Below are 25,045 nucleotides of genomic sequence, written 5' to 3' on the forward strand. Positions count from 1 at the left end.
GAGAGATTTAGAAATGGGTTTCAAGGTTCTTAGTGTCTTGTGCTTGGGGTTCTTACTTACTGCACAACTCAAAACACAAGAGACTTGCAAAATATCATTGAATAATTTTGCAGTGGCCGTCCTACAAATTAAATAGACAGCAGAAATGAAGGAAAATATTAAGTATCTGAGCTACCAATATCTTGTACAATAGGAGTATCATCTGTACCACTGAATTGCAGTTCAGGCAAGCATGGTCCTCGAAATTATTAGACCCACAGGCCCCTGCTAGATTTTTTATCTAACAACTAAGGTTTTGTCTTTGGCTTCACCACATACCAATTAACCTTTTAATATTTATTTTTTACATGTTCAAATTTAAGGAGGCCTATAAACTCAGATATAAACTAACCAATTAACCTTTTAATATTTCGTTATTAATAATTAATAATATGATATAAAACATATTATAATTTAAAGAGACGCATGAAACCAAATACCGATCCATCATACTAACCTAAATTTAATGTTTTGGTTTAATAGATAATAAAAAATATACTATAACATGTTATAAATTCAAGAGCTCCATGGGTCGAATACCAACCATTCACTAAACTCAACTAACTGACTACCAACTAAACTTTTTATTTTCGGCTTTAATAGTGTAATAATATACAATATAGATTTGTAATATTTCTTTTAATGTAAGATCATTAGAGTATTTAAAAATAATGTTATTAATGTATTTTGGTTGAATAATATCACATGTTATTTATTAATAACTATATATAATGATATTATATTTTTATATATATGTTGCTCGTGTTAATTGTAAAAACTCGGTTTTTTTAGTTAGAAAATCTAAAAAAGATAATGCGTTTTGATTTAAAAGGCAATTACTATGTTGCTTGATATTATTTTAGAAATTTGAGTTTTTTTAGCTAAAAACTATATTAAAGATAATTTATTTTAGTTAAAAAGAATAATCGGTTATATAGATAGGCCGGTACTTCGGTCCAAGTACCGACCGCCCGACCAATATAACTCCTATTTTATATTATTTGACGTTTAGATTTTTGGCACACATCTTTAGGTTTAAATATGTCGTCCATGTCCGTATTAATTATTAAAGATTAATTTTTTAGTTAGAAAATTTATAAGAAAATAATATTTTATAGTTAAAAAAGTAATTATCATGTTTCTCAATGTTATTTTAGAAGATTGAGTTTTTTAGTTAAAATATAAAAAAGGTAATATATTTCAATTAAAAAGAATAATTGATTATATAGATAGACCCGTACTTTGGCCCAAGTTAAAAAAATAATTGGTTATATAGATAGACCCAGAATAATTAGTTATATCGATAGGCCCGTATTTTGGCCCAAGTATCGACCGACCGACAAAACTTTTAATGTTTCGGCTTTAATAGTATAGTATATATAGTTAGGTTTTAAATTTGGATTGTAATTGGATAAATATTATTTACAAATATTTAGTATCATTTGTGGAGGTCATTATTGATGACTTTATTGTGCCGTTAATGGCTTTCAGTGCCATTTTTATGGCTTGTGTTACCATTTTTATGGTCATAATATATAACTCTATTTTTTTTTTTATTTCTCAGTTAAATTATTAAATTTTTATGTGTCTTTAACCAAAGGATTTTCCTTTGGTTAAAGATTAATTAATATTTCTACATTATTTTATTTCTCTCTATTTTTGATATATATATATATATATATATATATATATATATATTCTTTCATTTTTGGCTTTTTATTAGATTTACAATTTATTTTAATTAATTAAATTATATATATATATATATTATATACTTGTATATTGATTTATGTTTTGTTTTTTTGTTTTTTTTTTTCAGGATAAGTTGGAAGCGAGGTGCACGTGACTTCCTTCATGGGTATTCTTTTCTCATTCATGTAAGCTTTATTATCTAAACATCTCCGGAGTTGTGCTTGCATCACTTTCGATTAGATGATAAACTTTCTTGAAAGAAAGATATCCCGGATACGGTTTATTATATTTCGATACAATTCATCTACATGCATATAGACCTTAAAAAAATAAAAAAATTGGTAGTTTGCTAATTCTTATATTTACTGAGTATTGATACTTTCCAATAAAATTACATTATAAAACATTAAATGATCAAATATTATTTTTTAATCTTTATTAATAATTAAAATCCTTTTTTATAATATCAAAATTTTAATTGCATATTTTTGTAATAATTGTTAATTCTGGTATTTAAAGTAAATATTTACTTTCACAACTATTAACATTACTACACTTATACATTATTTTTGAAAAAAATTATACTAATATGATATTATTCAAATTTGATTATTACTTAAATTTTAAATAACTTTATTTTGAGATATATTATGACATCATATTTTTTTCCATCATTGAATCTAAATTTATTACAGTTAATTTCATATTTATTGATTCAAAAACATCTACAACTACACTAGTTATTCCTCCTTATAATAATTCAAAACATTACAAAAATAATAAAAATCATATATGTGTGTATATATGCTGATACGTTATAATATTGTACTTACTTTATTAATCCATTTAACTTTTATATATTTTTACACACAACATTGATTTAATAGAATTTTATTATAACACTAACCAGTAACCAGTTACTATATGGGTTATTTACTCTGCCTTGTTCCCGCTGTTAGTTTAGCCCAAAGAACATAGATGAAAAAACCGGTGATTCAAGTATAAACACATGCATAGGCTACAAACAGAAAAAAAGTTTTAATTATCAAAATCACTGACGTCGACAAATGGTATCAACTTCATCACTGATCTTCACGGATCTCAAGTGGCTCATTAAACTCGTATCAAACTCATCACTGCCGTTAAAAAAGTAACGGAAGGATAGACGGAATGACACATTGGACTTAGGGTTTGACATGTGGCAGACCACATAATTTGAAGTTTATATGGAAATAAAAGTATGCAATCTTTTTATTAAATTAATTTTATGATATAATTATCTAAATAAATGCATGGAACTAAATTTTAAGATATAATTAACTAAAAATCCAAGATTAACTTTTATATTTTTATTAGATTATAATTATTTTTGAATAATATTGAAATGTTTTCTTTTAATAAATTTTATTTATGTGAATATTATTGTTGGCAAAAAAAATATCAACTACCATCATTCTACAAACACACAACATTGTAACAATGATGTAAAACATGTACATAAAACACATATAAGCCAAAAAACATTTGCTTACAGAATACATAAATAAAGATACGATACGAAAATGTAAAAAAGATTAGGATTTTCATACCTGATTAAGATTTGGTGTTGATGAGGCTTGATTTGGATTAGGGTTTATATGCTATTCGCTCTCAATGTTTTTGACGCTTCGTCTCTTCTGCGGTATGAAGCAGCAGTATATGTCAGTGTATGTAGTTATCGTTGACGTATGTTTTTACTCTTGTTGTCTACTTTCTTTCTTTCTATTTTCTACTTTTTCTTTTTCTTTTTTTTTTCTTTCATTTATTTTTCTCAAGTCTTTTTTATTAATGTGTCACGTCAACAACTAATGTGTCATTCCCTCTATACTTCCGTTACTTTTTTTAACGGCAGTGATGAGTTTGATGCCATTAAGCGAGTTTAATGAGCCACTTGAGACCCCGTGGAGATTAGTGATGAAATTGATACCATTTGTCGACTTCAGTGATGAGTTTGATAATTAACCCACAAAAAAAATAAACCAAATGAACAGAATAATGAACATTCGAAGGAAGTATTGAATTTCATTTCAGTGCAATCTGTTGCAACTGGCCTGAGAGTGCACAGCGCAAGCATGCGAGAAGTCCACAGCCATCACATTCGAAAAATAAACTGAGGGTATTCATAAAACCGAAGCACAGGGAACAAGTGAATGAGGACGTCTTTCTTGTAGGACTCTTCAAAACTAATGCAAGTGTGTGTGGTTTATCCGCAATAATGAACTTAATTGTCCCTCCTAACTTGACATTGTTGAGCAAAAACCCGCAATAATAGTGATAAGAATGTTCAGATTCACTGCAATGGTAGAGCAACTCCTGGTTGTTAACTCGTTCCTCACATATTTCACAGTAGAATGCTCCTTCGTAGAAGAATGGTGGAACTCTCAAGGTCAAGGGGTGATCATCATATTTGTGTTCCATCTTACTTGGTAAAATTGCACAAAATATATGGATCTGGAAAGTACTGCAGGTTTCACATGCATATTCCACCCCAACATCATTTTGATTCGTGGTTACACTGCAGGTAGAATTCGAAGATGGCCGCTGAACAAGGGAGTGATGCTTGTGAGATTTGTATTTTATTCTGGTCGGTAAGAATGCACAACGGATATCAACACAGATATCATAATCCTGACAGTGATAGTAGAATCCATTTGTCAAAATGTTGCAAACTCCACAACGCACAACATCATACAAGTTATCCTTCATCTGAAGCACGAGAGAATGGTCGGGGTGAAAATGCGATGCTCCTACAGGCAACTCTTGTGGCAACATAGTCGCACAAAAAGAATGGAGAAAGAAACCACACTGGATACAAGCATAGTAAGAGGGATGGGAAACGGTTATAGGTTGAATACACCCGTTGCATATCAGCTCTCTCTTATCATCATCATCACTGTCGCCGCTATCGTTCTCACAGATAGTAAACTGGAGCAGTTGTAATGGATGCATCTGGTGACTCCAGTGTTTTTCAATAATGTGTGGATCATCAGATTTTACTGACATAGTAATACTGATTTCACCTTCACCTTTAAAGTTGAGTTGGGACTTGCAACACTGAGTCACAATGAGATCAAATATTGATTCCTGGCTAGGCAGAGGAAATAGCACCAGATCAGGTTCATTATCAATGTCATCCGATTCATTCCCATTTCTGAAAACAAGAAATTAAAATAAATTCAGAGATGATAACACCTGAGCTCATGACAACTTAGACAAGAAATAATGTGAATAGCAAAGTAAATAAATAGATTGGAAAAGGTACTTACACCATGAATATTGTGGATGTAGAACATTTCATGTGCACAAAATATGTGCACTTGTGGCAATAATACACCCAGCAGCTGCGGTAAACAGATTGGCGGCAGATACCACAGTATTGCTTAAAGCATAGATGAATGTCAGGAACAGAGTAGACGAGAGTGAGAGGGTGATGGTGATAAGTAGGCGACGGAATAATCAAGGGTGAAAAGGCACAAGTCTTGTGGATGCAGAAGTCACAGGTGGTGCAAACATATGAAGAGTCTTTCGCTTCCTCATGACAAGCATCACACTCAAAAAGGGATGCCTTCTTCATTAATGTGAGTGCGTGCTCCTCGTGTCCTTGATGATGAAGCACCCTCTGTTCCAAAGCACAGAACACACACACACATCAAAGTCGCAATCAACACACAAATAAGAGACCTTACTATGAAGACAACAGATATCACAGGTGCAAGCATCAGAGCGTGGATGGAGAGAAAGAGGATGTCTTTTGTGCTTATGGTGGTTAATTTGCTGCGGGAATTCTGCACAAGTCTTATGCAAGTAGAAATTTTGACAAGCAACATCGTCATCACGACTAACACAGGTATATGTAGGAGAGCCAACGACTTGTTTGTTGCATATATTGCATACAGCATCCTCTCCAAAAATAAAATACTCTTCTAAAATTAAAGAATGCTCATGTAGATAAACTGATATGGATGATTCTGAACAAGTCTTGTGCAGGTAGAAACTTCGAAGACCGTGTCTAGTACAGAAATACGTATGAGAACCTTGAACTGATTTGTTGCACGTATGGCATATAAGATCATCTCTCTCAACGCTACACGCTGTGAAAGTGTAGCCCGAATTGCTGAAGAGCTCGAACACTGAAATCATCTTTGGTTGAGAGTAGAGATCTAAAATGGGTTTCAAGGTTCTTAGTGTCTTAGTGGCCTAACAATTTGACCACTGAATTGCAGATCAGGCAGGCGTGTTCCTCAAAATTATTAGACCCACAGCCGACAAGCCACTGCTAGATTTGTAATCTACCCCTCTTTCATATTTTAATAGTCAAATCTCACACATATTAAAAATGATGATGTTTTATCATATTCGAATCATTAAATTTATAATAATTATACATGAATATAACCAAGTTTTCATGTATTTTATGAAAATTTTATACTCTCTCCATTCCAAAATAATACTCCCTCCGTCGTAATATAAATGTCTTTTTTGATTTCAGACTAGTCAAATTGACCTCATTTTGACTAAAATTTATATATATTTTTATTATATAATTGAAAAACAACTAAAAAAATACCATCAAAAAATAAATCTAATCTATTTTAGTATGTAACTTTCTATGTTTTAAAATAATAAATAAATGTTTTTAATAATTGATCAAAAATTAGTTAATCTGACTTCTCGAAAAGCTAAAGGGACGTGTTAATTGGGACGGAAGGAGTAGTCGCTATGATTTTTTACACGTACTTTGATATAAAAAAATAGTATTTTTTATAATTTTTATTTTGAATAAAAATATAGATGTTTAACTTTTATTCGAAAACAGGAATTTGAAATATAATGCATAAAGTACATTTTTTTTATATCTCAAATTACGTGTACAAAATCAAATTGACTATTGTTTTGAAATATTGGGAGTAGTTATTTACTTAAAAAATTTTGAAAATCATGTGAATTAATTAGAGTCAATATTGAAAATAATATAAAATTATATTGAATAAAGAAGGGGGACATAAATTTATATGAGAACTTTTTTTTTTTGACAAACAAGCTATTAAAATGGAAGTAGAAAGTAACTGCTACAGTAAGTTTTTGTCTTTGGGCTCCATGGCATATTCGTGTCTCCAGGCTGTAGGAATTATTGGTAGAGTTGTTGTTGTTTTTCTTAAGGAATTGGTAGAGTGATTTTTTCTTTTTATTCTGTATATCTATGATTGATTATGCGTCCGTTTGTTTCCGTTTGTTTGGTAGAAACAGCTCCTGCTTCTGACTTAGGCTCTTGTTAACCTGTTTGTGTAAATAATAAGTAGAAATATTTTTACAAAGTTGAGAATGTTAATTTCTCTCTCAGAGTTTCTACTACTTTTTCAAACACTTTATAACTTATTTACTTCTCACTTCTAATCCACTTATTTTTTTTAAGTAAGAAATCATTTTTTTTTTCATAAAAAATGATTTGTTAAGATTATGTGTTTGTTTGGTTGGAAGAAGCAGAAGCTGCTTCTGTTTTTTGCTTCTTTTGACCTGTTTGTGTAAAAAAGCAGATTCACTTTTAAGAAGCTGAAAATACTAGCTTCTCTATCACAGCTTCTGCTTCTTTTTCAAACACTTTATTAACTTATTTACTTCTCACTTCTAATCCACTTCTTTACTCTAAGTAAGGAATTACTTTTTTTAAGTTTGCCCAAACGACCGCATATCTATACTTCTATACTATACTATTAAAGCCGAAATATTAAAAGTTTGGTCGGTCGGTACTTGGGCCGAATTATGGGCCTATTATAATCAATAATCCTTTTTAACCCAAACATATTATCCTTTCTATATTTTCAAACTAAAACAACACAATCTTCTAATTAACATTGAGCAACATATCAATTACCTTTTTTTAACTAAAACACATCATCTTTTTAAATTTTCTAACGAAAACGATGATCTTCTAAATAATACGGGCAATATAATATAAAAAGATAACATTATTATATATAATTATAAATAAATAATCGATGATATTTTTCAACTAAAATTAAAATTATTTTTAAATACTCTAACGACCTCACAATAATACTAAAATATTAAAAATTTGGTCATTCGATTGATATTTGACCTTACGGACCTCTTTAATTTATAAATGTTCTAATGATTTTTATTATTATCTATTTACCAAAATTGTGAAAATATTAAAAAAAATTGGTAGTATGATTGGTCAAAACCAAAACATTAAAAACTTGGTCATTAGTATTTTGGCCGAATTATGAGTCTATCTATATAATCAATTATCTCTTTTTACTAAATAATCAATTATTCTTTTTAACTGAAACATATTATCTTTTCTATATTTCAAGCTAAAGCAATTCAATCTTATAAAAATAACATTAGGCAACATACCAATTACATTTTTTTAACTAAAATACATTATATTTTCTGATTTTCTAACTAAAAACGGCGACCTTCAAAAGAAAATATGGGCAATACACATACACACACATATACATATATAAGGTCATATTATAATATACAATTATAAATAAATAATTTACGATACTTTTTCACTAAAATAACATTATTTTTAAATATTTTAATGACCTGACTTTTAAAATAATATTATAAAAATATACTATCTACGTACACTATAATATATATCATTATACAATATTATCTTTAATAACACAATATTCAAAATTTGGTTATTAAGAGTTTGGTCGGTCGGTCGGTACTTGGCCAAATTATGAGCCTACTTATATAATCGATTATCCTTTTTAACTAAAATTATTATCTTTTTTATAATTCTAACTAAAAAAACTCAATTTTTTAAAGATAATATCGAACTTCATATCAACTATCCTTTTTAACTAAAATACATTATCTTTTTCAGATTCCAAACTAAAAGACCGATTTTCTAAAAATAACACATGCAACGTACATATAAAAAAAATATTATTATATATTATTATTAATGTACAACCGATGATATGTTTCAACTAAGTACGTTGATATTATTTTTAATTACTCTGCGTTATCACTTTAAAAGTAATATCCTAGATCTATACTATCTATTTATATTATATTATACTATATATTATTATTATTATTCTACTAAAACTAATATATTAATAGTTTTATTGATCTGTCGAGTTTTATCAGCTGATCGGTATTATTTTACGGGTCTCCTTAATATATAACGTGTCTGATAAACTTTTTTATTATTAATTAACTCAAAACATTTAAGAATTCGGTCAGTATAATCAGTTTGTATTTTAATTAAATTTAAAATATAAACAATAAAACTACGAATGTTATAATCACCCGTGCATAGCACGGGGTATAAGCTATTATTATACGATTAAAAGCGAAACATTAAAATTTTGGCCGGTCGGTCGATATGTGGGCCGAGATACGAGTCTATTTATATAACCAATTATTGTTTTTAACTTAAATATATTATCTTTTTATATTTTATAACTAAAAAAACTCAATCTTCTAAAATAAAATCGAGCAATATAGTAATTAATCTTTTAACTAAAAAATATTATAAAATTAATTAAATTTATAATATATACGATAAAATAACAAATATATTAACCGCCCGTGCATTGCACGGGTTATAAGCTAGTAACTAGCGTAGAAGCACGGGCATTGCAGTAAAACTTTTTTTATTTAAAATCATGGAGGGCTATTGTTGTATTGTCATGACCAAGCTATATATGTTAGCTTCCATGCTAAATGGACATAACAGTTCACACGAACATGAGATGATTAAATCACGACCTAATATATAGATTTTAACTTGCAAAAGATTTTAGTTTGTAAAAGATGTTTACCTTAGAAGTTGGATCATCATAAAATCATATATCATTAGTGTAAAAGCAAATAACTCAGATTCATGCGACACTTTTCAAGCACGCAAATAATTATTCGGTTTCGAGAAAAAATGTATAGCTAAACCATTTCTTCAAAAACTGACAATGAGATCATTCACCAAAGAAGTGAAAATCTCACGCTCGAAATCTAATGCTACTTCTTGTCTATTTTCATCTAATTCACCACATTTCTCATTTTTCCATTCCTCTGATGGGCACTTCCCGTCCCAGGAGTACCTCTGGTTCTCCGTTGATCCAATTTTTCTCCATATCCAGCACCTCACAGTCGGGCGCATCATTTCCGTAATTTGCTTTGATAAAGAGGTCGAAGAAAAGATTTTCATCTGAGTTGAATTCAGCCTCATTGATGGTGTTCTTTACCCTCATTTGTCGAAGTAATTCCTTTGACATTTTATCTGAAATGTTATACTCTTTCTCATTAGCAGGAACCTACTTTTTGTAGATAGACAACAAAGAAGATCGAACCGGTTTATTTCTCACAGTCAGTTAATGCAGTACGCTTTGAAGCGACGCGGGGTTTCTTCTAAAGCTTGTGCTTTGTTCTCGGTGATCAAGTGCACATAATTTATTAAACAATGGGAATGGATAAAACACATGAATTCTGATGTTTGCATAATGAAAATTAAAAGCACCTTGCATCTTTCAAACTACAAAGTGCCACTTAGGCTATGAAGCAAATATAAAGCAAAGCGAAGGAAATGCTAAAATCATTTTCGAATAATCATATGAACCAAAAAAAGTGCCAAAAGTATCACAAGTAAGATAACATAAGATAATTACAACTATATTCCATTAAGTTTTACTAAAAAAATGCTTGCGGATTTTCCTTGTATACACCCTCAACATCATCTTAGACAGATTTGTCAAAACTGACGAGTTCCCTTACGAATTTCTTTAAGAATAACAATATCATTAGTTTCTATGTAAGCTTATAGTTATAAGCCACTACTTTCATCCTTGCCTGTGCATGAATGGTTAACTAATAGCTAATAAAAAAAGCTATTTAATTTTAAATTTTAAAATTTATAATTTGTGTGCCTGTGCCTTAATAAAAAAGCTAGTTAATTTTAAATTTAAAAATTTAAAAAGAATCTCATGAACCAGTTCCTAGTTCTGGTATAAGTAATATTACAAACAAAAGCTGCGGCCTTATAATATTAGGGTGCAATATGTAATCGGTTAAGAAACATGAAGTTCAAAAATATGCCGGTTGCAGTAGTGAATGGTTAGACATTTAGCTAATTTAACAACAGTGGAGGATAACTCCTGTATAGTCTTGTATGTGCAAATAAGAAACATGTAACTGGTAATAGTTAGTGAATACCTGAGTATTTTTTGGCCATTAAGCCAGTTATAACCACAAAAACAGGCTCATTTCCTTCCTTTGGCAATAAGTCGAGGAAGGTGGTTGCCTTGCTCTCCCATAAAGCTACAATGACTTTCATCCCTTATTTGTGAACAAATAATGAGGAAACAGTAAGTGGTTGTTCGCCCTTGGCCCATCTTAGGAAAGGCTTGGAATCTGAAAACATAGTATAAGGAGAAACAGAGCCAAAGGTGGAGTATATGCGTTTGAAACTTTATCAAATATCTCCTCATCATAATCATATCTGCCTGAAAATATAATATATGACTCGGGCTTTAAAAATATTATAAATCTTGGTTCATTTCTCAAAAATCTTCCATTGGCCAAATTCTCACACACACATTGAATATTTTACCTAAGGGAAAAAATATCAAACAAAAACTGATGCTTAAATTGAAAAGATATTAGTAAATTAAAGATGTCATCGTCCTTTAATACTACCATCTACCAAAGGTTTATATCTTTTGTAACAAAACTAATTCTGAATAAATATACTTAATTAGAAATGGCAACAAGCTCCTCGTTGCAGCATCCGAACATATATGACAAGCCTGCGCCAGTTGGTACCAAGCACATATAGCTCAGATTGTTAACTGAAAGTTATCTATCTCTCAAACATAGCTGCATAACATTCTGGAGCTGTATGGCCTGCACCCTGAGAATATACTCACACACACCAATTTAAATTTACCTAGGGGTTATTGACTTGGCGGTAAGATCTATCATTTTTCAGTGATTCATAAATGTGACTGAGAATACTACATTTTTCTTTTTTCTTATGCTGTTAAATTTTACTTGAATTGCAATGCAACAATCTTAGGTGTTGCTCTTTCATGAAAAGCCAGAGTATTAGTAAACATCTGGCGATTTAGCTTAGCGAGGAGGAAATAATACCACACATGTATAGCTTTTAAAGATCTAACATGCAAGAAGATCTAGAAAATAAGGCGAAATAATTACCTTTACAAAAGAGTCTCTAACACAAGTTTTCCACCACACAATGTTGGGAATTTTCTCTGCAAACCCAAAACTGGGATGTTCTTTTGCCGTGTTTGTGTATGCAATTTTACAGCCCTCATGCACACGCTTGTAGTTTGGACACGGAAGTCTGCAGATTTGACTGCCATGCAATAGTATTCACCAAGCTCCCCCTTGTAAGCTATTAATGTGCCAGTAACATCCAGAGTGATACAGCGTAACTTTGTCACTATAGACATCTTGAGTATGATCTTGCAGATTTTTGTATCTTGGTCCTGAAAACAATTGTATTAAAACTTTAGTATATCACCCATTCAATATATCAGCTCTCTATACAACCAGCACCCTCTATTTTAAATTATTAGAAATTTAGTTAAAGACACGCTATGACATAGTATTAGCAAGCATATCAGTTAAAATGAGTAATAATAATCTTACACTGCAGGGAGACATTTGAACAATTGAATATGATATAATTATCTCATCTTTGAATAACGAAAAAGATGTCTCCATGCTTATCTTAGAAGTTAGAATGCCTCTTAGGTTTAAGAACAGGTTTTCTCATTGAACAATGTAAGAATTTCCCCAACTCTAATCTGAGGTGTGATCGGGTATTATGTCTAGTTGACCACTATTGTTCAAGAAAATGACAAGTGTGATACCATCGTTTTCTAGGTGGTTCTTATGGTTATAAAAGTTGGAGATCTATCCTAAAAGTAGTACTAAAAGAATCTCATTATCCTCAGCCTAAATTCAATATTCATGAGATATCGACTTGTGAAAATTATCAAAGAATGTTATATGACTCATGATAATAATCGGAACAATTTCAGGATGCTCTTTTGTTCAAAGATATGGTGATAATAGTGCTTTTTATGAAAGAACAGCCACAGTAATTCAGAAGTTCATACAGCATAGATAAAATTTAATCTATAATAATTTGGAAGTTTAATATAAAAAATTACCTCTATTTACTCCTCAGTCTATAATTAACTTCATGTACACGTATCTAGCACCAATCAGATTACTTTGCCATACACAGAGTTATATTCCAGGGTTGCATCATAATATAATGCATTTGAAGTATACTGCACATTTAATAACCTTTCAAAGATGAATTTCCCGTAGCCCCATTCTATTTCTTTTTCCAAAGTAGGAAAGTAGATTACTCTGTAATGCATTATTCTAACTACACATCTTACCGATCGGAAAAGTACACAAGACTTTACATCAGGCCTAAAGAAAAGAAAGCGCATGCCAACTATAAGGTTCAAGCAATCGCATCTGACCTGGTAAGAGCGGTGTGCTAGATGAAATCTGCAGTATTCAATAACTAAGCTCAAAGAAGTAGGTTTAACTCGTGCAGGTAGTGATATAGGATTGCTCTTTGACGATCCAAGTCCTGATGCCATTTCATGAACAGCAGTGGGGCATAACATTGCAATCTCTCGTTCCACTTCTTGTATAGAACCATCAGAAGTTTAAATCCATGCATAGGGTTCCATTCTCTAAATTCCATAATAAAATACACACATAATTCATATTGCAAAGTTTACAAACTTTATGGTGAAAACAGATCATGTATGTTGCAAGAGATCTCAAATACTTGAGTCATATTGCATACCTCATGTATATTTTATTGAAGAAGTTGATATTTTACTAAGAATGACTAAACCTAGGCGATCACTACAAAGTTTTATACCTATGTAACAACATTAAATTTATTAACACGAAATCAAAACAAGCCACTTTGGTTTTTTTATTAAATTTGAAAAATATGCACACTATATTTAGTAATTAGGTGTTCTACAGCTTTTCCTGAATTAATTGTGAAATGAAAATACAATATTAATAGCATTAGAACAAAACAGTCAAAGAACCAATTTTTCGGGTGCACCCCTAGTTTTAGTTATAACAAGTAATATTCTTGGTGATTTTTTCAAAATATTCCCGAATTTAATATATTATTTTAATAAAAATCTGATTTAATTCTTCAAGTCAGCAATAAGCCTAAACAAGAAAAATCCTTAATTATAAATACTAAGAAGCGATGAAACTTTTTTACTACTAATAAGGTTTAAGATTTCCAATTTTTACAATTTACATAGTGCAAGAGATTTAAGCAATAACTTTAAGGGAGGTGTAATAACAGGGACATGAAATCTTTCACATCAAAGAAAGGCGTTCTATTACTTAACATATAAAATAGAACAAAACAATAACTATATAATATCAAACACGTTTTCTTTCAGCTTCCGACATAGTACCAAACAAGTTTTATGTTTTAGTTTTATTTTTTGTAGAATGAAATGTAGAGCCAGAGCCAAAATTATTACTATATAATATTAAGTACAAAAACCAGATATATGCCATCATTGTATATAAGAAATAAATATTCAAACAGAAGAATTATTGTTTTGTTCTTTTTCAAGGTTTGCTAGTTGCTACGACTAATGATGCCAATACGATATTGTGTTTATTAAATATCTTGAAAAGAGATGACCTTTTGAAGGGCATTGGCAAAAAAGAAAGCACAAGGATACAGTCTGGAGTGGATAATTACACGGAAGTGAGTAAATCTTTATTTTTAAGTTTCAACAGCAAAATATGATTAAATCTATTGCACACCAATCAGCAACACATCGACAGATACAATTGAAAGGAGCGGATAAGATTACCTCGACACATGTCTCTTCCTCTGCCTCGCCAACACAAGCCCTACAACGCCTTTATTCCTCCCCTTGCAGTTCTTTCTCTATGATCTAAGAATCACCAAAAAGAACTTAATAATCCAACTTAAATGACATATGATAGCTTCTTCACGGTAATATATAAATCAGACTGTACCATAAAAACTATATATAAGATAACAAGAGTATGCATTGTCTACTAATGCAATCCCCAAAATGCAAGAATGCAAATATGTTGAACATGTAATTACTATAAGTAGGCATCTTACTTTGGTAAAGTTCTTCTTCTCCGCTCCATAACCTTTAACATACAAGTATCCCATTCCATTATAAGCTGAAAAAAGTCATAACATTAAGGCACAACAGCACCCAGAACATAACATTTTGCTAAAGGCAGAATTCCCCAAAATACATTTATCAATCCATCCATTGGGACAAGTGCGTATCTACTAAATTATATGAAAATTCATGATATACAGATAAAGCCCACTAAACACATTGGTCTCAGTTTAAACCCTCGAGTACAAACTGAGAGAAGGGTTACAGGGGGAAAAAGAAAACAAAAAAAAAAAAAATCAAAGTATAAATACCGTCTGCTTCAGAGTCACTATCCTTCACAGTATATCCCACACGCTTGCCATTTTCTCTGCATATCCTGACCCGAATTGTATGACTAATCTAATTACACCAATAAACACCACGGGCACATACAACTATACAAGCAAGCTATCACCATGTCCAGAATAGACATATGACTCATGTGAATATACCCGAGTCACCTGCTAAATTCATTGAAAGGGATATGGACCGAGCTGACGCCTGACGGCGGTTACGCCCAAGGACAATTTTGTAATTCAAGAAATATTGAGGGCATGCTGGTAATTTTACAAGCATTTTTCAGGCTCATTTTGCCCCTGGTCGCCTTTTAATATATAGAAGTAGATTACATAAAAACTTGATAGATGAAATCTAACATCCAAGTATATCCAAATTATAATTATAAAATATTATAAAATCCAGAACAGAATCCAGAATAAAATCATATATATATTTTTTGCATGATTAATTTAATATAAAATCATGATATTTTTAATTCATATTTATTATTAAACGTGTTAGACATTATTATTATTTATAATAAAAAATTAAATAATTTAAAATTAGAATTTAATTCACATTTTTTTTCCTTTTTAAGGCGTTCTTCTGTACATTGGCGAAGAGCTCCAACACTGTGATCATTTTTGGGCGATGGAAGAAATATTGAAATTGATTCAAGATTCTTATTACAATCTCACAGGATATATTAACCATATAATGATAACTCATCCTGACAGATGGAGAGCACTAACTAAAATGGAAAGGACTGCACTACTCTTCTTAGGGTTTGTCTAGTGTGTGCACATGGGCACGCACCAAATTCTATAATTTTGGTGGATTTTGATTGGTGTGGTTGGTGAATTTACAGGAGGTCCACCATTATAAAGAAACATGAGCCAATCAAAAATCACCAAACTTATAAAATTTGGTGCTGTGTGCCCATGAGCACACGCTAGAAAAACCGCTCTTCTTGTTACTCCAGCAAGTCTAGTAGGGTCCAGTCAACATTATTAACATGTACTACAAGTAAACATGAGCAGTGAGCACTGATGAGTCATGAGTGAATAATATTGTTTTATACTCCCCTTTTAACCGGTAACATGCCAAGCCTGTACAGAAGAGTGTGGTGCTGTTTGATGAGCACCGACTGAGCAAAAAATTGAAAAAAATATCGAAATTGAAATCGATAAAAATCGAGTCAGAAAAAATCGATTCAAAATTGATATGATGATATCGGAAAATGAAAAACCGAATCAATTTAAATAAATAATATATATGTATAATATTCTGAATTTAAAAATAATTTCAAAGAAATAAATATGTTATATTTTATAAGTTGGGCTAATATATGTTAAAAATAATTTCAAAGAAATAAATATGTTATATTTTATAAGTTGGGCTAATATATGTTTGCAAGTATATGTTGATTTGAGATATTGATTTCTTACTCTTTGTCATGTGTATTTGATGTAAATATTTCTTATTTGCTTAATTTGTTTATGCTGAAATTCGTATATAATATTTTCTGTGGATCAGTTGGGTTGTAAAAATCGTAGTAAATTGAAAATTGATCGCATTTTGTTGATTCTGGACATTATGAAAAGCTCTCTTCGATACCTACAACTTTTATCTCAGGCAGTTTGTCGAAATTCGTAATGTATCTATGCTAAAAATCACATTCTTTGTTACCCTTCAGTTCTTAGTCGCGAAACTTTTTCCCATTTTCAAAAATTCGCTATAAATTGATCGTACGTCGAAACTTTATTCATGATACCAATCTGAAAAGCTTAAGATATAATCTTTCATTATCAGTCATACCCATTTGTTGTTTAAATTGATTTAATTATCTAAACTGACTTACAAAGATTCAGGGCTGTTTATACTTTTCTGCTGAGTTGTTCCGTGTTTAAAAATTCGTATCTCCCTCGTTATTTGTCATAAAATTGTTATCTTTACCAATTATGAAACCTATGAGAATGCTCTTTAAGTGTTTAGTTATAGTCTAATTGAGATCAGTTTGTTTGAATCGTCAAAATCAGCTTTGTATGTAATCTGTTCCTGAGTAAAATTCTGTTGTGTAACTTGAACTTCTAAAATTCATAACTAATTCGTTATCTGTCCGTTATTTATGAATCTGGTCATTTTGGAATCCTTGTTGAATCTACTTTAATTCTCCAGTTGACTATTTTCTCATATTCAGAAGTTATCTTTGGTTAAGATTGAGATTTGTAACAGCATGTATGTTATTTATCTTATTCGATAAATGAAGTTGTGTTAATTGTTATTAGTTGTTAAAGTTTGAATTTTGTTAAGACTTGTTATGTGCCTTGCTCTTGATTGTTTAAGGAGTACTACATGTTAATTATGTTTTGTTTATTAATTAAATGTATAGGCTTTGTTCGTGTTATTAATTTCGGATTTTAAGTGTCGACTTTGAGGTAAGTACTTTTTGACTGACTTTTATTTCCGAAAAGATATTTTGATTTTGTGAATTTCAAATTTTTGTATAAGATATAAGAATTTTGTTTCGAAATTTATAAGATATAAGACACGAGAATCTTTGAAGACCCAGTCTCTACGTTTCGAACCTGTTCGTAATTTACGCTATAGTTCCGGAACTAGCCTTAAATACCCTTAGTAGGCCCACAAGTGTGCAACTTCAGATACCTATTAAGGGCGCGTGATTATTGAATTTTAGATCCCGGTCACTGGGTAAGTGTGGCAAAAGAATAAGAATAAGAAGAAGATCCCGGTCACTGGGAAAGTGTGGCCGTAGGGCAAGACTGTTGTAGTATTGATAAGATTTTTGTTTCTATTCTGTTTTAAATTTTGTTTGTTTTTAAAATATAAACTTTGGGTTTGATTTGCTTTTACAAATGTTTCAAAAATTATTATTGTTTTCAGAAACAATATTTTATAAAAAACACCCACTGATTTTCAAGATTTATTTGTTAGTCAAATTGTTACTTGCTGAGCTGTGTAGCTCATCCCTTTTACAGTTTTTCAGGTTTGATTTAAGAGCGAGTTGATGTGCATTGGATTTGGAGTTCGGTGATATTAGATTTGATTGATGTTTGGACTTCCGTTAGCTGCGCTTTTGTAATAGTCACCTTTGTAAGAGGTTTTTGGATTAATAAATTGTGTTTATTTTAGTTTTGGATTTAGTTTTAATATTCCGAAAATTCGGGATGTTACAGGGACCTATCTTAAGTTTTGAACAGCGGGCCCTAAGTGTGAGCTGATGTGCTCATGAGCAAGAAAAACCTAATAATTAACACTGTTGCAATGATTCAGGCTCCTTATTAAACTAACCAGTTTGAACGTAAAGTTTTCAAAACTAACCGGCCTACGTTCAACTTTTCAAAACTAACCAACCTAATTCTAAGGAAGTCGGACGACCCCAAGTGGGGGAGAGAAGAGTAGGTCGCCTCTAGCACGGGCGACCCGTGGTGTTTATGGCTGAGGGGCTAGGATCGCCCTAGCACGAGCGACCCGTGCTCTTTTCACTTTCTCAGGCTTTAGAAGTCTACAACTCCAAGAACTAGTAATTTCAGATTGTGCTTTCATGCTAAGAAACTGTGGAGGATGTTGAAATGTCTCTTATTTCTATTATCATCAATTTCGTGTTTGGAAAATGTACTATTAATATCAATTTCATTTTCTTATTAATTTCAATTACTATTAAAATTAATTTTGATTATTACTCTTACTAATTTTCTACTATTTTTAATATTTTATTCTTTTTGATTATTATTTTTATTAATTCCGAGTATTACTTTTTTTATTTTAAAAATATTTTCATTTCTATTTTTCATTAAATTCGACTATTTTTATAAAATTCTGATTATTACTTATATTATTTTACAAATATTTGTAAATATTATAACAATAATATTTCTAAATTCCGATTATAACAATAATATTTTTAAATTCCGATTATAACAATATTATTTTACAAATATTTTCTCTTTTTTTTCCGATTTCATCTATTATGTTTACCCTATTTGTAAATATAATTCGATTATTTAATATTTGTAAAAAAGAATTCGAATATTTGTAAATTCCGATTACAACAATAATTTTTGTAAATTCCGATTATAACAATAATATTTGTAAATTCTGATTATAATAATATTTGTAAAACAACGGAGCAGTTTAAGTTAACAACTTCCAATCACTTGCTCGCTTAGCATAATCTGGTGGAGGGTTTGTATCATGTTTGTGCTTTCATCCACTGCAAAACTGAATTTCAATCGTTCATTATCTTGTTTTGACTCTGAACACAATACTCTTGACTTGTGGCCGCTATTGTTTTAGCCAAATAATTAAATACATGAAAGAACTGGTGAATTAAATCAGCGGAGATCCAAAAACAACACCTGAATTTCATATAAGTGCACTTATATTCAGGGACAGTGGGCTACTTGTCCCCACTACCGTGTGAGTACATTAATTTTTATGTCATGCTCTTTCTGGTTTTTTTCATATGACGCTTTGATTTTTGGCACACATTTCTAAGTGCTTTGAGCGGGTAGTTAAAAATATTATTTTTTGAATTTTTTTTCTGAATAAAAATTTTGATTATATATTATTATTCAGAAAAAGAAAATTTAAAAAATAATATTTTTAACTACCCGGTCAAAGCACTTAAAAATGTGTGCCAAAAGTCAAAGCGTCATATAAAAAAAACGGAGGGAGTATAAATTAACATTGTAGGGTGCAGCTTTGCCCAGGCCTCTACTGGATATAGCAGGGGTTCGACTCCTTCCTATATCCACAGCACAGAACTTTAGGAATTTTAGTCGACTCCTGCCTGCAGCAGTTTTTTTTCTATGTTTTAGTCGCCTCCTGCCTGCAGATTGTATCTTTCATTACAAATTTTCTTTAGCCCACAGCACATAGTCGACTCTTGCCTGCAGATTCTATATATATTTCATTACAAACTTTTGTTTTCTTCTATGTTTTATTCGACTCCTGCCTGCAGATTGTATATTCATTACAAACTTCTGTTTTTTTTATAATTTATGAGTTTGTTGTTGTATTGGTAAGAGGAAGTTTGCATAGCCAAAGTTTGAAGGTTTTTATCTAACAACAGACTCAAGACTCAGTTATATAGTGCTTTGCTTTCTACAGGTTTTCTTCACTTGGATCATAAACTCAATACATCTTACCTAAGAACAAGTTACACACATGTTGGCACCTAATCCTCAACCTCTAGAAAACATGTCCCAGCCTTTTCAGGTGTGATATTAAATATGTGGGTTTGGTGCATTGTTAACGTAAGTAGTTTAGCCAAATAAACGTAGATGAAAGAACCGGTGTTTGAAGTATAAAGGCATGCATCATGAAACGGGGTACAAGCAAACTAAATAAAGCAAATGAACAGAGAAATGCACATTCTAAAGAGAAGTACAGTAGTTATATGAGTGCAATCTGTTGTGACTTGCCCGAGAGTAGACAGTAAAAACAAGCAAGAAGTCCACAACCATCACATTCCAGAAGAAAAGAGAATGAATCGGAAAAACTGAAGCACTGTGAACAAGTGTGTATGGGCTTCTTTCTTGTAGGCGTCTTCATAACTAATGCAAGTGTGTGTGGTTTATCCGAAATAATAACTTTAATTGTCCCTCCTAACTTGACATTGTTGAGCCAAAACACGCAAGTATAGTGATAAGAATGTTCAGATTCACTGCAATGGTAGAGCAAATCTTGGTTGTTAACTCGTTCCTCACAGATTTCACAGTAGAAAGCTCCTTCGTAGAAGAATGGTGGATATCTCAAGGTTAAGGGGTGAGAATCATATTTGTGTTCCATCCTACTTGGTATTATTATACAACATATATCAATCTGGAAATTATTGCAGGTTTCACATCCATACACCCCAAACTCATTTCGATACCTGGTTATACTGCAGGTAGAATTCAAAGCTGGCCGCTGAACAAGGGAGTGATGTTTGTGAGATTTGTATTTTATTCTTGTTGGTAAGAATGCACAACGGATATCAACATAGATATCACAAGTCTGGCAGTGATAGTAGAATCCATTTGTCCAAAAGCCGCAAACTTCACAGACCACAGTATCATAAAATTTATCCTTCATCTGAAGCATGAGAGAATGGTGGGGGTGAAAATGCAATGCTCCTACAGGCAACTTCTGTGGCAACTTAGTCGCACAGAAGGAATGGATGAAGAAACCACACTCTATACAAGCGTAGTAAGACGGATGGGAAACGGTTATAGGTTGAATACACCCGTTGCATATCAGCTCTCTCCTATCATCATCACTGTCATCGCTGTCATTGTCACAGGTGGGAAACTGGAGCTGTTTTAATGGATGGATCTGGTGACTCCAGTGTTTTTCAATAATGTGTGGATCATTAGATGTTACTGACATCGCAACACTGATTTCATCTTCACCTTCAAAGTTGACTTGGGATTTGCAACACTGAGTCACAATGAGATTAAACATTGATTCCTGGCTTTGCAGAGGAAACAGTACCAGATCAGGATCAATATCGATGTCATCTACTTCATTCTCATTTGTGAAAACAAAAAATTAAAATTAATTCAGAGATGATTAACACATGAGCTCATGAAAATTTAGAGAAGAGATGATGTGAATAACAAAGTGAAAATAAATTAAAAGGTACTTACACCATGGATATTGTGGATGTAGAACATTTCATGTGCACAAAATATGTGCACCTGTCGCAATAATACACCCAGCTCCTGCGGTAAACAAATCGGCGGCAGATACCACAGTATTGGTTAAAGACGAGATGAATGTCAGGTATAGAGTAGACGAGAGTGAGAGGGTGATTGTGATAAGTAGGCGATGGAATACTCAAGGGTGAAAAGGCGCAGGTCTTGTGAATCCAGAACTCACAGGTGGTGCAAACATATGAAGAGTCGTTCGCTTTCTCATGACAGGCTTCCTTGTTCATTAACGTCAGCGTGCTCCTTGTGTCCTTCATGATGAAGCACCCTCTGCTCCAAACCACAAAACACACACACATCAAAGTCACAATCAACACATGCATAAGAGACCTTAATGACACGATAACAAATATCACAGGTGTAATCATCAGGTCGTGGAAGGAGAGAAAGAGGATGGATGGTGTGTTTGTGGTGGTTAATTTGCTGGGGGAATTCTGCACAAGTCTTATGCAAGTAGAAATTTTGACAAGCAACATCGTCATTACAACTAACACAGGTATATGTTGGGGAGCCTGCGACTCGTTTTTAGCAAATAATGCAAGCAGCATCCTCTGCAAAAATAAAATCCTGTTGTAAGCTTAATGAATGCTCATGTAGATAAACAGATATGGGTAATTCTGCACAAGTCGACTTGTGCAGGTAGAAACTTCGAAGATCATTGTGTCCAATACAGAAATATATATCAGAGCCCTGAACTGATTTGTTGCACGTATGGCATATAAAATCATTTCTTTCAACAATACACTCTGTGAATGTGTACCCCGAATTGCTGAAGAACTCCAACACTGAAATCATTTTTGGTTGAGAGAAGAGATTTAAAGATGGGTTTCAAGGTTCTCAGTGGCCTAACAAATTTGTTCTTGGGGTTCTAGGGTCGAACATACATATTTATATATAAGACGATAGCCGGCTATATTAATTAACACCGAAAAACTAAACTAATTAACAGCATTAAACTATACTGTTACCCGAGTAAATTAATTCTGGATCAAGGCATGGGTCGAATAAAACTTGTAAAAACAGTTCAATTGGGTGACTTGGGTCTATTCAAGGGCTCAAAGGTAGACTGACTTCGCATCTCTTTAATAATTTCATAGAGAGCAGGCCGGCTCAAGATAATAATAAAATATTTTGTCAAAAATATTTAATCTTATTAACTCATCTTTCCTTTATGCAATTAAAGAGATATATGTACATATACATACTCCCTCCGTTTCAATTTACATGTCCACTTCCATGAAAAAATTTTGTTTCAAATTACTTGTCCATTTAAACTTTCAATGCAAAATCATATTTCCAAAATCATTTCTACTCCACATATTTCTTATTTATATTTCTTAGATCAATCTCACTTCACATATTTTGATCATTTAATACAATTAATTTGTGAACATCCACTTTTCTTAAACTATGTGATTTTTTTAAAGTGGACATCTAATTTGAAACGGAGGGAGCAGATGATATGCACGAGAGTCCACAATCAAGAAATAAATAAGTATCAATTTATATTTTTCTCATGCATCGGGACATATGTCGAATAACGTTAGATCACATATCGTTGTTGTATTCACATCACATTTGAATTAATATACTTCATTTTTTCATATCGCATTCGCCTTTCACATCCCATTTGCATTAGTATACTCCAATCTAATATTCCTAACAACCATATAATAATATGATAGATACCTTTCACACCCCATTTACATTAATATACTTCATTCTTTTATAAAAGTATCTCCAACAGCGTTGGCTATAATTGTTGGCTAAATTGAACCAGTAAGACATTAGGTAAAATTTGCTGAACCTATTTAAAAATAGAATGTTATTAATATTTTAGTTTGTTAAAATAAAATATATCAGTTTAATATGGTAATAAATGATGTGCAATCATCCTACAGATTTCTGACAGACCTGCAAGGTTCGACAAATATAGCCATCCATAGAAGGTTGGCTAAAATTATAGACAACAAGTTCACGTGGTTGGAGTATGATTTTTTTCAACGGCTAAATTTTCTATATTTGGAATGCCAGCTCATTTTTTAGCTAAAGAGTTTGTATGGTTGGAGATGCGAACAACCATATAATTATATCTTATTCTAACATATGGAGAGCAAAACACTAGCATAAATGAAAGTAAAATTTTTTGCTCACAAAAGTTGAGTATAAAATCTTATATAAAATGATGTGTTAATTTTGATTGGAACAAACCCTATATTTACATAAATAAAATCAATTAAAAATGGGCAATGCTAGAGACCCCTAAAAAAATTCTCAAAAATCTTTACCAAATGATGTGGCAAACAAGTGGCTAGTTATGATTGGGTGATTGATGAATCTGCAGGGGGTCTCATTATTATGGGAGTGAATTCAGCCAATCAGATTTGGACACATCATTTGGGAAAATTATTTGGAACAATTGTTTGGGGTCTTCAGCATTTTCCATTAAAAATATTTTATCTCAATTACATGTCATTTTATACAAAATTTTATACCTATTTCTATATATAGCACTTCCGATCAAAACATGCACTCTTATTATTATACCAAGACTACCGAGTCTTTAATGTATAATGAAGCGCTAATGATATTCTTTTTTAAATTGATACCTAATCCTTGTTAAATAAATTTGATACCTAATCCTCCTTAGAGATGGACTGCCAAATTATTTAATTAAACTACTGCTTACTTTTGTCTTTTGTCTTTTGGGGATATTAGACGACTACAGGTCTGTACGAATTATTGATAGTCATTTTGTGTTTTTAATATACTAGTTTATGACCGGTCCAAGCACGAGATTATATAAATTTTTTAAATTTATTATTTATTGGAATTTAATATTTTTGATATATTATTTAAATTATTATTGTCGAGATACAAAACTTATTACATTTACATACTCATATTTGATTATGTTTAAATTTTATTTTTCCAAAAAAAATATTCTCATAATATATATTATGAGATGAATTTATTCCAATAATACATTTTATTTAAATAAAATCATTATATTGTTTTTGATTCTAAATACATGGAAAACAATTCAACACCAGCATA

At 31.4% G+C, this 25,045-nt stretch overlaps 2 protein-coding genes and 1 long non-coding RNA gene across 5 annotated transcripts; all 3 read right to left on the reverse strand.

Annotated features, from left to right (window-relative positions):
* Positions 1–3,739: 3,739 nt before the first annotated feature.
* Positions 3,740–5,356, reverse strand: LOC108210815 (uncharacterized). The gene is made up of 2 exons (XM_017382236.2): positions 5,037–5,356; positions 3,740–4,921 (listed from the first exon to the last, which is right to left on the reverse strand). Exons 1-2 carry the CDS (start codon positions 5,342–5,344, stop codon positions 3,793–3,795), a joined length of 1,437 nt encoding a protein of 478 aa, XP_017237725.1. The 5' UTR covers positions 5,345–5,356; the 3' UTR covers positions 3,740–3,792.
* Positions 5,357–9,594: 4,238 nt separating this feature from the next.
* Positions 9,595–15,549, reverse strand: LOC108210425 (uncharacterized). Of its 3 annotated transcripts, none has more exons than XR_010290196.1 (7): positions 15,266–15,549; positions 14,945–15,009; positions 14,664–14,747; positions 13,275–13,493; positions 11,968–12,260; positions 10,966–11,662; positions 9,595–10,036 (listed from the first exon to the last, which is right to left on the reverse strand). It is a non-coding gene; the product is annotated as an uncharacterized LOC108210425 (long non-coding RNA). The 3 variants fall into 3 exon arrangements; XR_010290195.1 differs by having other exon boundaries at positions 10,966–11,255; positions 15,266–15,512; XR_010290197.1 differs by having other exon boundaries at positions 10,966–11,163; positions 15,266–15,508.
* Positions 15,550–20,624: 5,075 nt separating this feature from the next.
* LOC135151436 (uncharacterized) lies at positions 20,625–22,869 on the reverse strand. The gene is made up of 2 exons (XM_064089885.1): positions 21,926–22,869; positions 20,625–21,746 (listed from the first exon to the last, which is right to left on the reverse strand). Exons 1-2 carry the CDS (start codon positions 21,950–21,952, stop codon positions 20,691–20,693), a joined length of 1,083 nt encoding a protein of 360 aa, XP_063945955.1. The 5' UTR covers positions 21,953–22,869; the 3' UTR covers positions 20,625–20,690.
* Positions 22,870–25,045: the final 2,176 nt, after the last annotated feature.

The sequence above is a fragment of the Daucus carota genome, chromosome 3, assembly GCF_001625215.2.
Source record: "Daucus carota subsp. sativus chromosome 3, DH1 v3.0, whole genome shotgun sequence".
In the NCBI taxonomy this organism is placed as follows: domain Eukaryota; kingdom Viridiplantae; phylum Streptophyta; class Magnoliopsida; order Apiales; family Apiaceae; genus Daucus; species Daucus carota.

What these genes read in the sequence shown, in the direction of transcription:
- LOC108210815 (XM_017382236.2), bottom strand. Translation starts at nt 5,344, where the DNA reads ATGAAGAAGGCATCCCTTTTTGAGTGTGATGCTTGTCATGAGGAAGCG. An exon ending in ACATCCACAATATTCATGGT is followed by an intron (nt 4,922 to 5,036) that starts GTAAGTACCTTT and finishes TCTTGTTTTCAG; the next exon opens with AAATGGGAATGAATCGGATG.
- LOC135151436 (XM_064089885.1), bottom strand. Translation starts at nt 21,952, where the DNA reads ATGTTCTACATCCACAATATCCATGGT. An exon ending in ACATCCACAATATCCATGGT is followed by an intron (nt 21,747 to 21,925) that starts GTAAGTACCTTT and finishes CTGCAAAGCCAG; the next exon opens with GAATCAATGTTTAATCTCAT.